General features: G+C 44.7%; 1 protein-coding gene across 1 annotated transcript in view; it reads right to left on the bottom strand.

Annotated features, from left to right (window-relative positions):
- Nucleotides 1-24,665, bottom strand: part of ltbp1 (latent transforming growth factor beta binding protein 1) — a 339,149-nt gene that overhangs the window by 280,662 nt on the left and 33,822 nt on the right. The window contains 1 exon segment of the mRNA XM_084322133.1: nucleotides 23,245-23,638. Coding sequence (XP_084178259.1) covers nucleotides 23,245-23,638 — 394 coding nt within the window.

Genomic DNA, 24,665 nt, shown 5'->3' with positions numbered 1-24,665 from the left:
CTGTGGGCCGGCTTCCTCCGGTCCACGATGGAGAGACGTGAAGCGACCTCGTCGTGTAGAGCGTCTCCTCACCTGTCGTCCTCTCCGGGGGGGGGTTTCCAACACACGGCAGTGTTGGTCTTTATCCATAGAATAATCACTGTATACAAAGCATAATCCGTGCCTGGGAAGGCGGGCTGTCGTCGGTAGAATAATCCGGTATGCAGGTCCACTCGCTCGTCGGCTCTGGGGCTCCTCGGGTGCAGCCTCACATGGGGTCGGCCACCCTGGATAAGCAGCCAGTTCTACCCGAAACGATGGGGGTACTGACTACGATAGTATTCTCACCGCACGAAGCACTACATATGAATAGACTATTATTAGCTTAATAGACTACGTCCAACTCGACGATATAGTGCCAAATATGACTATTCAAATATCAATATACACGATGTCTCAATACCGATGGTAGGCCGAACTTGGCCTTACTCCCACACGTGGCGTCGCGGGGAGGCTTTACGTCTGTCACTCTATTGGAGGGTAAGAAACTGGACTAAAAGGAAGTCCTACTTTAGTAGCGCAGTATATATACGCACTATGAACAAATAGTACCATTAGTGGTGCGGTAGCCAGATTCCTACGCGGAACTAGGACTTGTTCGTACATGTTGAGCGGTACGTTTGAACTGGGTCTGGGGGGTATGGCAGCCTGGCACCAAGGTCTCGACCAATAGTAGAATGGAGACTATTATGGGATGTTCAGTAGGCTAGAATGGATATTCAATGCATATTGTACAAGGAATATACAAGGGATATCAGGGAATATTAGAGAATATACAAATACAATTAAATATATATATATAAATAAATATATATATTCGGTTTAATCTGGCCCTTCACAACAATAGCCGTGAGGCTCATTTAGTGGAGGGGAGCTGTTGGCTGGTAAAGACAAAATGGTATTTTTCCTAACATTACTTGAATGACATGACCTGGAATTCATTGCATGATGAGAGACAAGACCAACACACCAGCATGTTAAGTCTCTAGACCAACTCACCAGCATGTTAAGTCAAGACCAACACACCAGCATGTTAAGTCTCTAGACCAACTCACCAGCATGTTAAGTCAAGACCAACACACCAGCATGTTAAGTCTCTAGACCAACTCACCAGCATGTTAAGTCAAGACCAACACACCAGCATGTTAAGTCTAAACCAACACACCAGCATGTTAAGTCTCTAGACCAACTCACCAGCATGTTAAGTCTAGACCAACACACCAGCATGTTAAGTCTCTAGACCAACTCACCAGCATGTTAAGTCAAGACCAACACACCAGCATGTTAAGTCAAGACCAACACACCAGCATGTTAAGTCAAGACCAACACACCAGCATGTTAAGTCTAGACCAACACACCAGCATGTTAAGTCAAAGTGACTTTATGAACTATTTTCGCCAGGAGGCTTCTTTGTTTGATAAGTATCAATATGTGCTTCAGAAAGACTGCTGTGCAAAGGCTACATGGTAGGTTAGATCCAGTGGTGCAGTCGTAATATGGGAACTGGTAACACGCCACGCCACGTGCACGCGCGGGTACGTGCATGCACACAGAACAGATTTTTTTTTTTTTTTTTTTTTAATAGAGAAGCTGAAAAAGGTAGCAGGATGTAGCCTTCAATATATAAAGAAATTATATTGTCAACAGATATGGTTGAAAAACAAACAATGTTTTAAATGTAATAGTACTTACAATTTCTTTAATTGAATCAACTTAAACTAGAAAAGTAAATACAAACTAAATTAACAATGTAAGTTACATTGTTAATTTAGTTTGTATTTACTTTTAGTTTAAGTTAATTCAATTAAAGAAATTGTTTTACACACAAACACAAAAGCAAACTTAAAATAATCAGACAACTTGTGTTTACTTGAAGTTTGTGTGTGCATGACTCCTAGTGCACAGCAAGGGAGGTTTGGTGATGAACCTTGTGGTGCGCTCACACCCACTCGCGCGTGCAGTTATACACACACACACACACACACACACACACACACACACACACACACACACACACAAGCGCATATACGCAAGTGCAATCTTTCTATCATACAATATTGCTCTCTATTTGTGTGAATGTGCGTGCGCGAGAGCAATTGGAAAGCTGGCGCGCAGCACGGCAGACGCTTGATTCAATCATAAGCAGGTAGACCCCCATCACGAATTCCGAGCCACATTAGTATTCACCTCCACTGCCGTCACACAGAATGAAGGGGGAGATGCATTCAGATAGCCAACACCCAGACACAGAGTCTACCTGCGCTTTTTGTTATGTAAAACGGTGGCCGCCGGCCGGGTACTTATTCACAACGAATGGATACAGCGCATTTTTGTGTGCGCGTACACGCGAGTACACATCCGTGCGCGATCGCGCGTACTTAGTTCTGCCTCAGTGATCTAATAACACGGCGTGTAACCGCGTGTGTGCACGACTGCACCCCTGGTTAGATCAAGGATGCTAGCTAGGTGCCGGCTAGATGCTAGGTTAAGCTTCATTTAGTCTGGATCACAGGACTGAGACTGTGGGTATAAGCATGCCATTGACCTACTATTTCAGTCGGAATTCTCCTCCCCTTCCGCTATTTGCAACACTATTTAGCAAGGGATGCATCCAGGGCACGAAATAAACTTTTTGACTCACCGGCCAGTGGCGGGTAGATGGGAAGAATCTACCCGCCAAGCATATTTCTTACCTGCCAACTTTTTTTTGATTAAAAAAATAATAATTATTATTTTATATAAAAAATTGTTTTTAATAAAATATATATATTATATAATCATACTTGTAGTTGTATTATCTGCAAGACATCGCCACCTCGCTGTCTGCAAACAGCTCCACTGTCTGTGTGTATACTCAAGTGGCCTCCAGCTCCAGCAAGGATTCTCCGGAGCTGCAGCTGGGCCCTAAACTCTACATTCAGCATGAAAGGATTCTCCTGCGCTGCAGCTGGACCTTATTCAGCAGCCCTCATGCGATGTAAGCCAGGGGCTCGAATACGCATGTTGTAGGACATTGATGTCAGGAGCTATCTGTAGCTACTGCTGGATGGCGTTGGGACAACACCTCTGAACTATTTAGTTTACTGGGACATTTCGTAGTGACTAGTGAGCTAACATGGGCTAACATGAGCTACCTAGCCAACGGAGGTATTATGCACTGGACACTTGCTGGAGCAGTTGTTGATGTCGGGAGCTATCAGTAGCTAGCCGGCTGGATAACGTTACACAATGCCTCATGTATTAAACTAAAAGTGAATAGTTGACTGGGTCATTTTGTAACAGTAGCTAACATTAGCTCACGTCACGGAGGTCCCTCTGACTAGACTAACGTCACGGTGACTGTCCGAGGCAATAGCCTCTGTTTACATGCAGCATACAGAAACAGGTGCGGGAGGGGTAGGAGCAGCAGTGCGCGGTGCGCTGCATGTCTGTGCTGAGACAGCGAGTGAGAACTGCGCTAAGAATTGGATCATGATCTTCGGTTTTCACATGACTATTATTGCCCCGGTGGGCAGACCTCTCAGTGGGAGGCGCCAAACGTAAAAACTGCCCGCCAATGGCGGGTGGCGAGCTTTAATTTCGCCCCCTGGATGCATCATAGGCTTAGCGCCGCCCAGGATGATTATGATTGGTTTAAAAAAGAAATACAAGCCAGAGCATATTTTCCTCTATACCGGAATGATAATAGGTTCAGCCTATTAGCATCAATATGGCTATGTGAGACTAGCCGTCATTCAATCAAGAGTAGACCTCGTGGATAAATCCTTGGATATAAGTAAATGGTTTGAACTCAGCGAATAATCTTGGTTACAACAAGGCTGAACTTGCTAAGCAGTTTTGTGTTTGGTAGAATATTTAGGCTGTTATATTGAAACTGGGGACATGTCTGTAAATAGTCATGTTTCTTTACTTCAAGTACAAAAATGTATACAAATAAATTTATTTGGCATTCGGTGGCGACCCTGAACAGGCCCCAAAGAAATGTGCAGCCCTGCTAAGATTGTTTTTCAATGTTTTGATATACATGGAACGATGGAAGTGAATTAGTCATCAGCTCATTCATTGCATTCATAGCGATCTACAAAAATAAAGAGCATCATCTTGTCAGAGCGTTCACGGCAGCAGAGAGTTCTAATTTTTAGTAGTTAATCATATCAAGCTAACTGCTAAACTTCATAGCATGCTAGTTGACACTCAACAACAGTGAAAGTAACTCTTTGTCAGATCACAATTTTATATATGCACGCTTGCAGGAGGGATTGGGAGCTTAAACTTGTGACAAATGTATTGATATGTTTAATCTTCCTTACTGCGATCTGAACCGTTTATAAATCCCTCTGATCTGTTCCAATGGAATGGTAATGCTCTTTATTTTAATCGGTGCGTCGGATTGTATATAGGAACGTACCTGTTACTGTTAACAATGATGCACGACTGCTTGCCCGGCAGGATTTTTGGAAAATGTCTTGCAAAGGTACATTGATCCAATGTGAATCAGGAGTTAGTCAAAGGGAGCACAGTGGGATTTCACTATCGGTGGCAGGCACGCTTTATTGACAAAACAGAGAAGCTTAGGTTTAAATATGCCAGCAAGAGAAAGAAGTCTGAGCAGAGAGAGAGAGAAAATGGAAAAGAGAGAGAGAGAGAGAGAGAGAGAGAGAGAGAGAGAGAGAGAGGAGAGAGAGAGAGAGAGAGAGAGAGAGAGAGAGAGAGAGAGAGAGAGAGAGAGAGAGAGAGAGTAGTTGTGTTATGGTGTGTGGTGTATGTGTGTGTGTCTCTGAAAGAAGTAAATTCTCTATGGAGTGTTGAGGCCGAGTCTGAACAGGTTCACCCCCCCCCCCCCCCCCCCCCCCACACACACCTCCATCAGAGGTGATCTGTTTATGTAGAAAGAAGCAGGATCTCCACTCTGATATTTCAGACTAGGAGACTCTCTTTCTCTCTCGCTTTCTGTCTCTCTCTCTTTTTCTCTTTTTTCTATTTAATTGCACAGACGTCGCCAGCACAGCCAGTCTTGCCAGATATTTTGTTGAGACTGGAATAAGATCTTATGTTTATACCCTCTCTTTTCCTTCACTATTTCTCTCTCTCTCTCTCTCTCTCTCTCTCTCTCTCTCTCTCTCTCTCTCTCTCTCTCTCTCAATTCAATTCAATGAACCATGAACGTTTAAAAACAATATTGCCAAAGCAAGGAAATACAATACACATTATCACCATTTCAGTAGTAATGGTACAGTGTGTGTGTGTGTGTGTGTGTGTGTGTGTGTGTGTGTGTGTGTATGTGTGTGTGTGTGTGTGTGTGTGTGTGTGTGTGTGTGTGTGTGTGTGTGTGTGTGTGTGTGTGTGTGTGCGTGCGTGCATGGAGAATTTGGGTTCTCAGCTCCTATCCTCCACTATGTATGTGTGTGTCAGTATGTATGTCTATGTGTATGGAATTAGTGTTTGTATATATAAATAGATACAAATAAATAAAAGATGGTTATAATAGCATACAAATTATTCATAAACACAAGAAAGAACACAAGAGGAAATATGAATAGAATTCAGACACCGTTACTCAGAGGCCCTAGCTTTGTGACAGACATACCTGGCTGTTATTATCTCCACCAGGCAGATAATCATATAATTGGTTGTCCATGTGTGTCTTTCTGTGCGTCTATCTGTCCACAGATAATCTCACAAACTACAGGGCCGATTTGGATGAAACGTTGCACAAAGGCTGACAGCAAGCCAATGACCTGGATTCTGGAATATCTTTCAGATTGGTCAACGACAAGTATTTTATTTGAATTCATTTCCATCATTGTCCAATGAAATACATATTCAGTATGAAGTTACACTCTTTGAAGGCAAGAGCGTGATACTACACAGGTTCACTGGTAATCAGCTCTCTGACAACATGCCATAGTGAACCTATAATTGTTGACACAGACAAACACACTGACTGCTCTCCAATTATAGTTATTAGCATTAGCATTAGCATAACAGACATGCTAATGCATTCTTAGTAGACTGTAAGAACAATTCTGCCTGTGCCTCTTTGTCTGTTACTCACTTCTTGTTTCCTGTTTATGTATTAGCTTTAGCATGCCAATGCTAACAAACACACAGACAAACACAATGACCAACAAACACACTGACCACTCTCCAATTATAGTTATTAGAATTAGCATGCTAACGCTAGACAGTAAAAGAAATTCGGCCCTTCGCCTGTCACTCACTTGTTATGCTTTTATTATCTGTGAATTCAGGATACTGCAGAATACTTTCACAAGGTTGCTGTTGACACAGATTATTCTGTAGTTATTGGGGTCTGATTATCCAGATATCCAACCATAATTTAACACATGTTGAATAATTTAAGAATGGCATTTTGCATCTCAGGGGTACTGTTTTTTTTAGCATTTCACTTTGTATGCCATCTGTGCCACAGGAATTTTTGGATTGGAGTTTTAAGTTTGTCTGCCAGGTTTTTCTGTGTGATTGGGTAATCTAAAGGACGTTGTTCTTAATAGCAGATTCAATGTTTTGGCCAATTTGGTTTTAATTTCAATTTGACAAGAGTTTAGCTCCTCATATGGAATACTTTTATAGAGGTTATGAAAGTGATTATTCCACATTTCTCTATCTTGTATGGCTAAATCCTGTGGTTTTGTAGTCTCTCTCTCTCTCTCTCTCTCTCGCCTTCCTCCTTCCCACCAGAGCCGGCACACTCTGCTCAGCTCTGGTAATGAACCCACTGAACTGAACCAGCTCAGCCCAATACTACAGCAGAGAGGGAAGGAAGGATATCCCTTCATGTCAGCACTTGGTTACAGATAGTTGGCTCTGTGAGCGGTTGGATGAGGCAATACCAGCTGCAAGTTCTGTACGACAAGTCATCAGGAAGGGCACAACTCTATCAGCTGAGTAACAATGTTCATCAAAGTGTTGAGTGTTACAGTGTAGGTTAGTATATTAGGACAAGTGCATGACAGTAATAAAGGACAAGGAAGGAAAGACCATCACAAGACTGGACCAACAGCAAGAGGGCTGGGCAGAGTATTTTGAAGAACTCCTGAATAGACTGACACCACCTAACCCCCCGGACATTCAACCTGCGGAGACTGACATAGTCATCAACTGTGAAAAGCCCAGCAAGCAGGAAATCCAAAAGGCCATTGCACAACTAAAGAATAGTAAGGTAGCAGGACCAGACAACATCCCTGCGGAGGCACTGAAGGCAGACATAGACACCTCGGTAGAGATGCTACACCCTCTGTTTGAGAAGATCTGGGAGAAAGAGGAAGGGCCAACAGATTGGAAAGAAGGCTACTTGGTCAAAATACCTAAGAAAGGAGACCTCAGCCAATGCCACAACTACAGAGGAATCATGCTTTTATCAGTGCCAGGAAAAATCTTCACAGAATCCTCCTCGAACGAATAAAGAAAGCGGTGGATCCGCAGCTAAGAGACCAGCAGGCAGGCTTCCGGCCCAATAGATCATGTGTGGACCAGATTGCAACCCTCCGAATCATAGTCGAGCAATCATTGGAATATACTCCACTATACATCAACTTCGTAGACTACGAGAAGGCATTTGACAGCCTCCACAGAAACACCCTCTGGAAACTGCTTCGACACTAAGGCATACCAGAAAAGCTTGTCAACATCATGAGGGACTCCTATGAAGAAATGACCTGCAGAGTCATACACAGCGGACAGCTCACACGAAGCTTCCAAGTGAAGACCGGAGTAAGGCAAGGCGGTATACTGTCCCCTTACTCTTCCTCCTGGCCATCGACTGGATATTGAAGACCACAACAGCACAGAGGAGAAACGGGATCCAGTGGACACTCACAACACAACTGGATGACCTAGACTTCGCAGACGACCTTGCCCTACTATCCTGCAGTCGACAACAGATGCAGGAGAAGACTAACATACTGGCAGACACCTCAACACAACTAGTCCTCAACATCCACCAAGCAAAGACCAAAATACTCAAGATCAACACAAACAACGAAGACCCAGTAAACCTGGAGGGACCAGCACTTGAGGAAGTAGAATCCTTCACCTACCTAGGTAGCATCATAGACAAGAAGGGTGGCACAGAGGCAGATGTCAGAGCAAGAATCAGCAAGGCAAGGGCCTCATACATCCAACTAAAGAACATCTGGAGCTCCAAGGTAATCAGTCAGCAGACAAAGATCAGACTCTTCAAATTCAACATCAAGCCAGTACTCCTATACGGATCAGAGACGTGGAGGACAACCAAGATCACAATGACTAGAGTGCAGTCATTCATCAACAGATGCCTGAGGCGGATCCTGAACATCCACTGGCCAGATACCATCAGTAACAATGATCTCTGGCAGAGAACGGGCGAACAACCAGTGGAAGAACAAATCAAGAGAAGAAATTGGGGATGGATCGGCCACACACTAACTACGCAAACCAAACACCAGCACCACCAGACAGGCCCTTAGATGGAACCCCCAAGGCAAAAGGAAGAGAGGCCGGCCCAAGAACACCTGGCGCAGGGACATGGAGACAGACATCACACAGAGCGGACTGACATAGAAACAGCTGGAAAGCAAACCACAGGACAGAGGACCCTGGCAAACTGTTGTCGACGGCATATGCTCCCCCAAAAGGAGCGATAGGCATAAGTAAGTAAGTAAGCATGACAGGTTACAGTTAGGGTTATATTTATTTTATTATTATTTTTCTTTAATAAAAAATATTGCATGTATACCATTGGCGGAGGCTTTTATCCAGAGCACCTGAGAGAGAGTGAAACCTATGATCAGAACAGTACTTTTTCTAATTGGAATTAACCTATCTCAAGCTCAGCCCTCTTTTCTTGATCCTCCAATCACAACTGAAGCAACAATGAAGGTCAATTGCATTGCTAAGGAACAAGTGTATTTTCCTTACGTTGTCTAGTTTGAAAAAGGTCTATACATTCTCCCTCCTCCTTGGGAGAACTTCTAGAGAAGGAATGAAATAGTGAAATGTAGGCAGCACTAGCACCCTGGCATGGTGGACGGGCGCGTTTATCCAAAAATGCCGTAAGATCCTTTTTAAAAGGATGGAAATACCATAATATTATTACCATCAGTATCATGGTATACATTGGATTATATCATAGTAAAGTACAAAACTGGTGATACATGACTTTTACCTGTGGCTGTGGTCAAACTGAAATAACCATCAAAGTACCATTATACTAAATAAAATACAAGGATAGCTACTATGAGTGCATACTGTAACATGCTCTACCCTCAGTGGTTCACTAACCTTGGTAGTGACAGTAACATGCTCTACCCTCAGTGGTTCACTAACCTTGGTAGTGACAGTAACATGCTCTACCCTCAGCGGTTCACTAACCTTGGTAGTGACAGTAACATGCTCTACCCTCAGTGGTTCACTAACATTGGTAGTGACAAGTTTCAAGTTTCAAGTTTCTTTATTAGTTGTCATACAGAATACTTTTATACAAAATGCTTCTTTCTGTTACGCTCCAGAGACTGTGCTAGACAAAAATATATAAGTATAAAATAAAATAAGTATAGCAAGTATAAAATAGAAGTCACGTACGTAGACACAAGTGTTCAGTATGTACATATGTACAATGTTCAATGCAGAGTAGAAGTAACTGAGTTACCATACAATATACTATACAATATACTAATATACAATATACTATACAGTGCAAAGCAGAAATGGGATGAGGTACAATTTAGGTACAATTTACATTTAAGGTGTAATGAGGTATGGGTTGTAGTGCAAATTCTTTACCAATAAATATAAAGTGTGTTTAGGTGTTCTAAAGTGTGTAAAGTGGGTGCTGCAGTGAGTTGTTTGTTTAAAGTGAGTGTGTGCGTGTGGATGTGTGTGCTGTGAGTGCATTTGATGGTTGTTACATAGTGTTATTGTTCGTTGAGCATCCTGATGGCCTGGGGATAGAAGCTTTTTCTGAGTCTTTCTGTGCTTGCCATGAGACTCCGGTATCGCTTGCCTGACCGCAGCAGTTCAAAGAGGCAGTTGTTTGGGTGGCTGGAGTCTTTGATAATTCTCTTAGCGTTACCCATGCACCGCTTGTTGTAAATGTTCTGGAGAGTGGGAAGCCCCCCTCCAATTGTGCGTTCGGCTGAACGGGCCACTCTCTGTAGTCTGCTACGGTCTTGTGTGGTGCTATTTCCAAACCAGGAGGTGATATTGCCAGTCAGGATGCTCTCTATTGTACATGAGTAGAAGTTCTTAACACTATGTTGTCCGAGAACGAGTATATACGTGTTTTGAAAAAGAGCGTTGTGGACCAGAGCCACGAGTATATACGTGACAAGTTGTTATTGTTTTATTCCATATTTATAACGCTTATTAGGTACCCGATCCACTACCAGCATCTTTTCAGATATTTGATTTTCGAAACATGCAGTACCGGCCAAACCCGATTAGGGGCGCCATCGCTCCACTGCAGTATCATGTGAATAAAAAAAATTATAAAAAAGTACAGTTCTGTGGGCGGATCATAGTTCCTTGATCCCAGCCGAACATCCTCTATCTTGGATCAGCTTGGCGAGCGGTTTTTTCAGCGTGGAATAATGGGATTTATGATTAGCCAATGTGCATATCGATCTACCAGAATCCGATGACTGGTGAGGAAATGCTGCCGGCGATCACATGGCCTGACGGTAGGATAATATTACCCCAAATTACAGCTGGATTGGACATTGTTTTATAACGTAACGTGATCGGTCAATGAAAATGCTATATTGAACGCACTGTATTGCGGATCAATAATAGTAATCGGCGTTCCCCGCCGCCCCCATTTCATCCATAGATGCTCTGTAATAGTGCGGATGCTACGCAGTTTGTTTTATTTCATTCGTATATATACAGCAGAAATGGCATTTGATATAACGGCGCCAACGTTTAGCCTATTATCTAGCTTCCTGCAGAAAAGCCTAGACGAAAAGTGCGTTATACCTTATATTCACGACGCTATAAAATGACAACCAACTGATGGATTTTTATTTTCTTTAAGCCATTATGAAGGCACGGTTTATGCACTCAAGTGACAATGAGAATGGATAGATAGCAATACTATAAATGATATATAAAGCTCTTAGAAAGTACATCGGTTTGTTTACTTTCTGCTGTCCTCTGAGGCCTAAATCGCCGGGCCGCGCCGGTCGTCATAGTGATAAGGATCTTCTGACTGAATTGGAACTTCCTTAGGCGCCTGAGGAAGTAGAGGCGTTGCCGTGCCTTCTTCACAACACTGTCAATGTGTGTGGTCCATGTCAAGTCCTCGGATATGTGGACTCCGAGGTACTTAAAACTGTTCACTCTCTCAACCGGTGCCCCGTCGATGCTGAGGGGGCTGTGGTCCCTGACCCCCGACCTCCTAAAGTCCACAATCATCTCCTTTGTTTTGCTGACATTCAGGGAGAGGCTGTTCTCTTGACACCATCCCGCTAGGACCTTGACCTCTTCCAGGTAGGCCCTCTCGTCGTTTGCAGAGATCAGGCCCACCACTACTCTGTCGTCAGCAAATTTGATGATTGTGTTGTTGTTCCGCTGTGCCACACAGTCATGTGTGTACAGGGAGTAGAGGAGGGGACTCAGAACACAGCCCTGGGGGGCCCCTATGTGGATGAGGAGGTGCAGTTGCCTACTCTCACCACCTGGGGTCTGCCCGTCAGGAAGTCCAAGACCCACTGGCAGAGGTCATAGTTCAAGCCCAGGTCCCTGAGCTTGGCTATGAGTTTGGAGGGGACTATGGTATTGAATGCTGAGCTGTAGTCGATGAAAAGCATTCTCACATAGTTCCCCTGCCTCTTGTCCAGGTGTGATGCTGCTGTGTGCAGCACATGGGCTATGGCGTCCTCCGTGGACCTGTTGGGGCGATATGCAAATTGCAGGGGGTCCAGGTTGATGGGGAGGGAGGAGCCGATGTAGCCCTTTACTAGCTTCTCAAAGCACTCCATGGCTATGGAGGTGATAGCTACAGGGCGGTAGTCGTTGAGGCAAGCAGGCTTGGATTTTTTGGGTACAGGGATAATAGTGGACTTCTTCAGACAGGTGGGGATGACAGCCTGTTCCAAGGACAGGTTAAATATGTCAGTGAATACCGGGGCCAGTTGGTCGGCACAGACTTTTAGGACGCAGCCGGGGATACCGTCCGGTCCTGCTGCCTTCCTGATATTCACTTTCTTAAAGGTCCTCCTCACCTCATGTTCTGTTACCCTGAACACTGAGTCTCCATCAGCAGCCCCCCCCCCTCCATTGCAGTGGCTTGTAGGCTGGTGTTGTTATTCCCAGCCTCAAACCTCGCATAGAAGGTATTGAGATAATTTGCTAAGGAGATGTCACTGTTCAGCTTGAGGGAGGTGCCTTTGTAATCTGTCATCGTTCTGAGGCCCTGCCACATAGCTCTAGAGTCAGCCTGTTCATATTGGAGTTAAATTTTATTCCTGTAGCGCCTTTTTGCTTCTATTATTACTCTCCTGACATTGTATCTCGCCACCTTGTGGTCATTCATGTTGCCTGCCACAAGCCCGGCGTTGTATGCTGAGGTGCGCACTTTCAGAGCCTCATGGACGGATTTGTCTACCCAGGGCTTTTGGTTTGGGTAAACTCTAACTGTGGTAGTGGGGATTGTTTCTTCCACCAAAGTACAAACAAAGTCCAGCACTGTCTCCGTGTAGTCATTAATGTTATCTGTGTTATCGCGGAACACCCCCCAGTCTGTACATTCAAGTGCAGCTTGGAGTGTGCCCTCTGATTCTACAGACCATTTCTGCACCTCTCGCGAGACTACCGGCGCATGCTTGAGACTTTGTTTATACTCCGGAGAGAGGAAGATGGCGGCATGATCAGATTTGCCAAATCCACTGGCAGAATGAGTCTGGTCTTGTAACCACATTTAAATTGCGAGTAACAATGGTCTAAAATATTACCGCCTCTGGTGTTACAAGTCACATGCTGGTAGAAGTCTGGCAATACTCTTCTCAGGTTGGCGCTATTGAAATCACCCACAACCACAATAGCAGCGTCAACATTAGCTGCTTGGATTCTATTTACCTCGTCATGGAGTTTGGACAGCGCGTCACCTGTGTTTGCTTGTGGTGGGATGTACACTCCGATCAGGATGATCGACGTTAACTCTCTCGGGAGAAAGAAAGGCCGGCACTTGATGGCTATATACTCCAGTAACATGCTCTACCCTCAGTGGTTCACTAACATTGGTAGTGACAGTAACATGCTCTACCCTCAGTGGTTCACTAACATTGGTAGTGATAGTAACATGCTCTACCCTCAGTGGTTCACTAACATTGGTAGTGACAGTAACATGCTCTACCCTCAGTGGTTCACTAACCTTGGTAGTGACAGTAACATGCTCCTCTACCCTCAGTGGTTCACTAACCTTGGTAGTGACAGTAACATGCTCTACCCTCAGTGGTTCACTAACCTTGGTAGTGACAGTAACATGCTCTACCCTCAGTGGTTCACTAACCTTGGTAGTGATAGTAACATGCTCTACCCTCAGTGGTTCACTAACCTCGGTAGTGACAGTAACATGCTCTACCCTCAGTGCATGGTTGTCAAAAATGTTCACATCAAGGTCCACAGAATGTTATTGTTGGATATAATTACCGGTACGTCCAGAGTTCCACAGCGGTCTATAGAGATGGTGAAGAAACTCACTTGGATAACTTCTTAATCACTTAAACATGTGAAATTAAACTATTACCATTTTTTCTGCATCTACCCTAACCACTGAGCTATTTACAATATTACTGTATAGTATGCAATATCCCATGCAGATGTTTGGGCCAGTGTAGTCTAACGACTTTAGTTCCGATTGGATCGGTATCGGAGTCAATCACGGCATAATTATTTTAATTGATCGTTATTGATCGGTATCAGCTATATTTAAGCCTGATCAAATTCCGAACATTTATTAAAAAAAATAATTAAGACCATCAAGGACAGTTAGAATGCAGTGCCTGATGATGATGTGGATACAAGGAAGGACAGTCTGAATTGTAAAAGTAGAAAAAATATTTGCCAGAAAGATTGGCATTCAGGCTAGTAATAAGACACCAAATGATTACATTTTTGTTGATATATTTCTCATACTGTATATCAACATATACAGTAGCAACCGTTGTTTTGCACATAGTAACCATTGTCTTTTTCAAAAGGAAAAAGGTCATTCTAAACATTCCATGAAAGGCATCTCTACTCCGGTGTCAGTGACTGCTTCTCACAAACACCTGTTAAAAAACACAGACACAGACACAGACACACACACACACACACTATCACAAGTATTCTAAAATAATATTTTTTTTTTACTCAAAATTGTCTGGGAGCCATATGCCTTCACCAGAAGAGCCATATATGGCTCGCGAGCCATAGGTTCCCGACCGCTAATTCAGGAGGTCCCTGGTGTAGTCCTCAAAGCGTCTCTTTTGGCCTCCACACACACACACACACACACACACACACACACACACACACACACACACACACACACACACACACACACACACACACACACACACACACACACACACACACACACACACACACACACACACACACACACACACACACACACACACACACACACACACACACACACACACACACACACACACACACACACACACACACACACACACACACACACACACACACACACACACACACACACACACACACACACACACACACACACACACACACACACACACACACACACACACACACACACACACACACACACACACACACACACACACACACACACACACACACACACACACACACACACACACACACACACACACACACACACACACACACACACACACACACACACACACACACACACACACACACACACACACACACACACACACACACACACACACACACACACACACACACACACACACACACACACACACACACACACACACACACACACACACACACACACACACACACACACACACACACACACACACACACACACACACACACACACACACACACACACACACACACACACACACACACACACACACACACACACACACACACACACACACACACACACACACACACACACACACACACACACACACACACACACACACACACACACACACACACACACACACACACACACACACACACACACACACACACACACACACACACACACACACACACACACACACACACACACACACACACACACACACAAGGTCTTAGACATCAGCAGCCTCCCAGTGAGCCTGTGTGCTCATGGCTCACACAGCACAGCCCGAGAGAGAGAGAGAGAGAGAGAGAGAGAGAGAGAGAGAGAGAGAGAGAGAGAGAGAGAGAGAGAGAGAGAGAGAGAGAGAGAGAGAGAGACCTGCCATAGTCGCTCTCCCTCTGAGTCAGACGCTGCAAAGAGGTGAGCTCATCTTCCTCACCCCACCCACTCCTCACCCCAAACCCTGACCCTCACCCCCCCACACACACAATGGGTCAACACGAACCATTCTACTAATGAAGAACAGAGAGGGAGAAGTAGAGTGAGAGTTTGTATGTGACAAGCGGGGGGGAAGATTAAAAGCCCTATTCGCACAAGACTAGTGTCCCGAGAACTGAACTGGATACGCCCATACTTTTTTTGACTGTTGTGGTGTGTGACCAAACATCATTGTTTCAAATGGCACCTCAAACTAATTTATAACAACGGCAAATGCACTGCCTGGAATCATGGATCGTGCTTCAATATTTCTTTCAACGATAAATCAAATCTATGACAATCCAGCAGGGGGGGAAATAATGAACTGGATGCACCTATTTTGGATGGAAATATGTTTTTCAGGAACTGTAGGACTATCGATCTTCATGCTGAGGTGAAGCAGATTGATTTGGTGTTTGCACTGAAAATGCATTTAAAACCTTCCTTTATTGATTTTACTATGACCTTTTGCAAAAACAACCTACAACCCCAAATGACCGATTTGGGTCTAACATTATGAGATGACATCTGTGTTTGCTGAAATATGGTAGGTACTTTGCACTGGAATTTTTATTTCACAAATTGCAGACATGGCCGATTCGCACAGGTAATACTAGTCCTGTTGTCTGCAGGTAATACTAATCCTGTTGTCCGCAGGTAATACTAGTCCTGTGGTCCCCAGGTAATACTAGTCATGTGGTCCCCAGGTAATACTAGTCCCATGGTCCCCAGATAATACTAGTCCTGTGGTCCCCAGGTAATACTAGTCATGTGGTCCCCAGGTAATACTAGTCCCATGGTCCCCAGGTAATACTAGTCCTGAGGTCCCCAGGTAAAACCAGTCCCATGGTCCCCAGGTAATACTAGTCCCATGGTCCCCAGGTAATACTAGTCCTGAGGTCCCCAGGTAATACTAGTCCTGAGGTCCCCAGGTAATACTAGTCCTGAGGTCCCCAGGTAATACTAGTCCTGAGGTCCCCAGGTAATACTAGTCCTGAGGTCCCCAGGTAATACTAGTCCTGAGGTCCCCAGGTAATACTAGTCCTGAGGTCCCCAGGTAATACTAGTCCTGAGGTCCCCAGGTAATACTAGTCCTGAGGTCCCCAGGTAATACTAGTCCTGAGGTCCTCAGGTAATACTAGTCCTGAGGTCCCCAGGTAATACCAGTCCCATGGTCCCCAGGTAATACTAGTCCCATGGTCCCCAGGTAATACTAGTGCAAACAGGGCTTGGACAACAGGCAACATGTGTGAAAAGGGGAATGTTGCGCTACACTTGCGCGGGTGGGTTGGTGGGTGGGATGGGTGACACGTAGCTTAGCCTACTCACACACAGACAGGGGGGTTTTCCTCCAAAAAATAGAGGGGGGTTGAGCAGACAGGAGAGTGGGCGAGAGATATAAATAGAGCGAGAGTCAGAGAGAGACAGACCCCCTAAAACAGCCATTACTTGTCATCGCTGACCCAGTCCAAAAACCGGGGCGATCTCATACTATACTCACAGGATCTACTTGACATGTTTCCCCAGCCCTCTCCAAGGGGTCAGGACACAACAAACCACAGAAGTGCGAGTTCAGGCAGCTGGCTATGCCAGTCATGCCTACAGCCTCAGCTGCAGTGTATACAGTATACACCCAATACCACACTCATTAGCCAAAGCCAGATCCTCTCCATCATTTTACTAGATGGCACAACATATATTTGCACATTGTTAGGAACGCTCCAATATTTGGGAAAAATACACTAATTTGCCATCTTCCCCAGAATCAGACAAACATCAATTGCATCTCTGTATGACCGTTGCTTTTGATGGAACTAGGCTAGCTGCTCCCTACTGCTTCCAGTCCTTGTGCTAAGTTAGGCTAGCATGCACCTGGACCTCTCTCTGGGGCTAATGGACGCACAGAGATGAAAGTGATATCAATCGGGGGAGCTCCAGTAGCTCACCACGTACCGCGAGTGCCATTTCGGCGCCGGGGACAACCGTGCTCGTCACGGATCTGGGGTTTAGCGAGTTCGAATCCCGGACTGCAGCCGTGCCTTTCCCAGAGTGTCTTCCCCCCCATCTGAACCCTTTCAGCCTGTTTCTGTCGGTCATCCTTGACCAGAATAAATTCGATAAATGTATAAAAGAGCCAGGGGAATGGCCAAATTAAAAAAAAAAAAAAAATGATATCAATCTTCTCATTTGACTCTGGGGAAGATGGCAAATAAGTGAATTTCACAAATACTTATCAGGTCATTCAAACACATTAATACTGCTGACAGTATGGGTGTCACTGAGTATCATTAAGCCTTCCTGCTGTGGATGGAGGTCTGAGGAGGAGACAGAGAGATGGGGCCTCTCGTTTACATGGTAAAGCCAGCTAGCTTTTGGAATAAGAGGCTATATAGAGTCACCTGCGCTGCCCCTTCTCTCCGTTCCTCTCGTTTAGTTTTCTTTTTCTTTTTTTCCCTCGAGTATATGAAGTGAAAACAAAAAGTAATTTCCCTCTGGCAGCACAAGGGTTTGTCTTAACTCCTCGGCCATGACCAGTACTATATGGATGAGGCGCTAACCACTAAACATACCCCACAATCACACACACACACACACGCACACGCACGCACACACACACACGCACGCACGCACACACGCACACACGCACACACGCACACACACACACACACACACACACCTGTTATTTCAAGAAAATAACCTAAATCCTATGTGAGACCGTAACCCTCAGGCTCTATTTGCCATACGGTCAGCGTCAGCTGGTAAGTATTAAAGCACAAACAGTTCAGGATGAAGCTACACATTTTAGGCTGTTTAAAAGTGTTTGGCAAGATAAATCAGGCACACCTCAGCTAGTTCAAATATTTGAAATTATATATATATATTGAATATATTTTTGACCAAGGTCTGCCAACAAATCACTTTGTGTTGGCTTATGAACGACCACCATCTGGAGGATTCCACGGAGGTCAGCTACTGAGGCCCCCCATCTTACGGAACGGGGCCTTCTCTGTCTTATAATGAGCCTTCTCTGGCACAAATACCATAACAAGCCTGATGTTTATCTTCTCTCCTGGAGGGAAATTGCATTATTCTGAATGGCAACACACCTTATCCATCACCCGATTTCTCCTCTCTGACAGCTCAAAAGGTTAGCAGAAGCAGAGGTTCACTGCCGTAAAGCTCCTCGGCGCTCAGCGCATACCGTCTGACCCCAGCAGCTGAACCGTGGTGATAGCCGTTACAGTAGCATTAGCCTGTCTGCTGTGATTTATGTGTTGGAAGAGAAATGATGAAGGGGAGACTCTTCATCACATCTTATAACTGCGTGCAGACCACATGTGTCTGTCTAACCCTAGAACCGTGCTGGTGCACTGGACGCGCCACTGACAACTCTGTAAAATATGATATGTAATTCAAAAATATGATATCACTATATTTTAATGTGTGATTTATTTTTGCATCTATTTGGTGTCCCTTTTTTGTAATACAATTGTCGTGGTGCTTTCCTGTTCAAAATGGTATATTTGAATCCAGTTTCGATCTGAAAATCTCATACAGCTGCAACGATTTTTTTTTAGATTAGCTTAACTCAATCAGCGCCTAGAGGTCGCTGTTTACCTTGTGGTAAGAAGGCCAGCGCTTTAAAGAATAGAGATACATGGCAGTGTTTGCAGGGCTAGAAACTATATTAAATATTATAGCTATGGATCTAATAAACACGTTGATTGTCAGTGAGTTTCTTCCGGTCAACATGCAAAAAACAGATAATTTTTTCATACATACATTTCCATTTTATACCGTGGTGAATATGAGTATAGTTTTAGAGTGCTCCTGTCTAATCCCAAGAAACTCCAGCAAACAGCGCTTCAATGCATTTCCTTAGAAATCGTGCCATGTCTCGCCTGATTTATGAATCATTCTGAAATAAACGCTAGATTATCGGTATTATGTTTCATCATGCACACACGAAAGGGTGGGGGGGGGGGGGGGTTAATATGCTTTGAGCGCCACCAACTGCTTAAATTACACAGTACATTACAGAGTGACACACGCTGCGATTGTGGCGAAAAAATATCATCGGATCAATGCAAGATTGGTAACATATAGTCCTTACCTAGTCTCTGATGTACTGCAAAAAGAATAATCCAATTCCTGATCGCCATTCCAAATATTGATCGCGCCGTCTGTCCAACGTTTATGCACCAAAACACATGAATCCACGGTGCTCCAGTGTCCCCAATCCATGTGTTATAAACGTTACTCATGCCGGAGAAGGAAAACCCGGACCGGACTTCTTAGATCGATGCACAGCCCAAGCCAGAGGGATTCCAATGATGTGCAATACCGGCCGCAAGGCGTTAGGCGGCGGTATTGGCCGTTTGCGATCTCAGAGCCATTCCCAATGATAAAATCAGGCTGGATGGATGAATTATGAATGGATATAGCAAATAAAAGAAATAACGATTAAAACCCGACTTTTCTCGTGATTGGCGCTCAACCACCGGTGAGATAACCCGACTTTTTTCGTCATTGCCGCTGAAACAGTTAAGGTCCCCTGTCTTATAAATGGCCTTTTCCAGTGTTTAGCATTGTTTTCTAGCAATGGGGGTTTGTATCAATGGGGTCTGTGTCTCTAATTCAAATTTTGGCGGATTGCTCCAATTCAGTTGAGACAATATTCTCCCCAGTGAACTAAGCCATTCTGATTTGACTCGCTATCCTATGTAGCAAGGAGCTGATCTGCATAACTAACGCCCCCTCTATGGTTGTAGCGCAACCATTCGCTCAACAACAGAGCGAGTGGAAATACCAACACTTCCTCAAACGGGTTGACATAGCGCGGGTGCCGACAGAGCGAGCGTGAGAATGAGCAAGCGAGAGAGAGGGCGAGAGAGAGGGACAGGAGCACCCCACATGTATATATATGTGTATTAGGGCTGTCCCCGACTAAGGATTTGGATAGTCGACTATGATTGGCCGAAATTAGCAGATTTACTTTAAATTTTTTTATATATAGTTTTTATTTTTGTATCATTCCATTTGGGCTGTGGGGGTGCTTAATGTCTGAAGGAGTCAACGGAAGGCTTCTTGTCCTCTGCAAAAGCATGCAATTGGTCCACTGATCTTGATATTTGTCTAGTCTAGTGTGTTCATTAGATGGGTGAAATCCTCTTTCAGTGCCTCTGTGCCTGTTTTCTTAGGCAGTTAGCCTCTGGTATGCGTGCCATTAGCGTTAGCCACGCTTCTAGGCCTCTTTTCTTTTGGAAAGAATGATAAAAAAATTAAGTAAATTTTTTATTTATTTATTATAATATTTTATTATTATTATTTTTTTTTATTTGACTAAGAGGTTGGCAGTCGATTACGGCTCCTTTCGATTGATTAGTCGACTATTAGACTAATAGGGGTCAGCCCTTATATATATACAGTATATATCGTTGATGACGGTATAGTAAAAATTCCATAACTTTGTATGGATCCATGACGGTATACCTTCACATTGTGTATACTGTACGTCCTCCCAGCCCTATTTCAGTGCAATGGCTCGTCGTCACACTGACACAAACAAAACACCTCCTCTTGGCCGCGTCTCGCTCTCTTTTCATGTGTATCTGCAATATTGGTGGCTCTTCGCCAAGAGGTGGTTAGACTTTCAAAGACCAGCCACTGGAGAGAGTTTGAACAAGTGGTTCAAACAGGAATGATAAGTCTCTACTTCGGTGAGGTCAAAGGTCAATCTGACACCTAACTTCAAGATGCGGGACTCTATTTTCACGGCGTTTCACCTCTAGGGTGGCTATTTATACAACTAACCATTACCTTAATCCTAACCCTAATTTAAACTAGAGATGATCTTTTTTTCTTTTTTTGTGATAATCATGACCCATTATGTCCTTGCAAAACCACGGCCTAACCCGGGTCAAAAAGGCATGGGAATAGGCCGTCTCTTCAAGATGCAGGTGTGCTATGCATTAGTCCCTAAGGGGAAAGACCTGGTGGTTTTACACAGTAATAGTAACGATAGGTGTTAAAATACTGTATCACCGGGCAATCTTTCTAGATGCAATATCAAGATATTTTGATATTAAGGCGGCTGGGTGGCGTAGCGGAGATTGCGCTCGTCTCCAATGCAAGAGACTCCGGTATCGAATCCCAGTCTCAGCATTGCCTTCGACTTGGGCCGGCCGTCGTACTGGCTCATTTGGCAGAGTCAGCGGGTGGAAGTCGATGGGTGGGGATTGGATGTTGTGGACAGCGACTCCTACAGGTCGGTTGGGGGACGCCTGCACAGCAGAGACAGGAAGTATCGGGGGCAGCGTGAGCCTCCCACGCGTTACTCCTCGCCACTGAGAGTCCGCGCTGTCTGGTGAAAAGCGACAGGCTGCCTCCTCGTGTACCGGAGGGGACACGTGATGCAAGGCTTCTATCCTCACTAGAACCGACCAGTGGGGGGCATAGTCTAGCAACGTTCAAGACAGCGGAGGGGAGAATTGGCAATACGAAATTGGGATGGGAGAAAAATTGAAAATGAGGAGAAAAAATATATATATTTAGATATTATCCGAAAGCACCCAAGATTTGCAAAATTAAGATTTCTATCTGGCTCTCCCCGCTGCTTGTGCATGCCTAGCTGATCTGATTATGAGTTATTGACCCGGAGATTATTGCAATATTTTTTCATCCTATCAGATGACATGTTCCCCTGTTGCCGTGAGCGATGGGAGAAGAGCTCGCAGTAAGAGATAAATCCCTGCTGAAAATTGAGAGCAGCTTTCGAGGACACGGATCTGTTAGCAATTACACTCGGTGGAGCAGCGCATTAAAAAAAAACATGACGTTTTACAGCAAATGCATGTAAAAAACACAGCACATAAAAAGTATTCATTAATGTTTTAAATATCATTCATCAATATCGGCGCCGGGCCTAATGCATGCCAACATTTCTTGGAAACACTGTCAGGTAATTTTGGACATTTCCATCAACATGTTGCCCCACATTCAGGCTGAAAAATGGGAGATTTATTTTGAGTCTGCGTTCACTCCGATCAGCCTTGACAAGACGAGGAGGGGTGTCTGATACTATTGCACATTTTCCAGCCGTCTGCCGTAGTGACAGGCAAAACAAACCGATAGCTAACCGCAACGGGAGTTAGTGGCATTTCAACTGTACTTCATTAAAAATGCTGGGAGAAATTCTACCTATCACACTGATGGATGGCGATAATGAGAGTGTACTGGCTAGATACACCACAATAACAGTCTACACGTCAGGGGGATCTGAGTAAAACATTTAATTAAATAAAAATAAAATAACTCACTTTATTCATATGAGTGTAATTGCCATGGAGAGTGTTGGCTTGGTGAGACGGATCACCAGTCACCATCCTATGGGACACTGACTGAAGAACCAGACAGCCTGACTGTATGATTATCAACAGATGAGCCGTCACGCCAGCCTCAAGCTGGTGTTCGACAGGAAACGCTATTGTGACTCTACTCCTAATAAACTATGAGGGTGTTGGGAAGCCAACCCAGATTGCTGGAGAGTGACACATCTTTGAACCAGATTTCCTAAACTGCCTCGGTGTCGTGACTCTGAGTGGGAGTGGTGCAGATCAGAACGTCTCTCAGATTCCTGGTGGCGGAGGTCGTCAGTGATTCAAATACTAGACACTACTCACTGTTGCTGGATGTACTGAGGTCGGACCATCTGTGGAGACTGCTTGACGGTTAGTCTCATCTGGGCCATGTTGCTAACCGGAACTGGGACGGGGCCGTATCCCTGGGGGGGCACCTGCTGAGGTATTGGACGCTGGGGGACCACGTTGTGTCCGTTGTTGTGACCGTTGGTGTGACCGTTGGTGTGTCCGTTGGTGTGTCCGTTGGTGTGTCCGTTGGTGTGTCCGTTGGTGTGTCCGTTGGTGTGTCCATTGGTGTGTCCATTGCCAGGCAGGACTGGGAAAGGGGAGGTGGGCATTGGCTGCTCACATGCTTTGCCCTTAGAACCAGGCTTGCAGACACAGAGCTGAGGCCGGAGGCACATTCCTCCATTCTGGCACTGGGGTATGCAGCTGGCTGCAGCACAAAGCACAGGGAGAGAAAAAAGAGAGAGAGAGAGAGAGAGAGAGAGAGAGAGAGAGAGAGAGAGAGGAAGAAAGAGAGAGAGTGAGTGAGTGAGTGAGAGTAATGTGAACAGGGGACACATATTCACACAAAACCAAAGAGAAACAGATGCACAGATGCAAGCACACATTGTACTGAGCAAATGCCATCATACATACAAATTCACACGTGTATACACACACACAAACGTACACACACACACAGCACACAATCCATCATCATCTGCCACAATCAAAATCTAAATGTATCTATTCTATATTATCCCCTGTTAAATGCCACATGTATGATGTCACTGTGGTGAGTCCTCTGGTAGCTATTTCCAGGCATTTATTGAGGAAATGGTTATGGGGGGGTCGTCTAGTGCCATTATTGCTAAAAGACCGCCTACTGAACAGCCCTCGTATAATCAACTATAGACCCAAGTCAAGACACACACACACACACACACACACACACACACACACACACACACACACACACACACACACGCACGTACGCACACACACACACACACACACACACACACACACACACACACACACACACACACACACACACACACACACACGCACGTACGCACACACACACACACACACACACACACACACACACACACACACACACACACACACACACACACACACACACACACACAATAATTCACAGATTTATATATTTGGAAATATGCAAAGGATCTTGATAACACATTGGTTACACACATGCACACACAAACATACACATGCACACACACAAACACAAACACACAAACAAAAAACACACACAAACAAACACACACACACGCACACATAAATATGCACACACGGTATTTTGCATTCAGCAGAGCGTATGGTTCAAAGGTGGGCCACGTGTGTGAGCGGGTGTCAGAAATGGCTTCAGTAAGAGCTGTGTCCCTCCCTGACCCCCCCCCCACACAACCCCACGCCCTACATCACCTCATTAGACTAATTAGCACCTTTCT

This window comes from Notolepis coatsorum, assembly GCF_963971535.1.
Source record: "Notolepis coatsorum genome assembly, chromosome: 9".
Classification (NCBI taxonomy): domain Eukaryota; kingdom Metazoa; phylum Chordata; class Actinopteri; order Aulopiformes; family Paralepididae; genus Notolepis; species Notolepis coatsorum.
The sequence above is the reverse complement of the archived record's forward strand: the minus strand, read 5'-3'. Positions and strand labels throughout refer to the sequence as shown.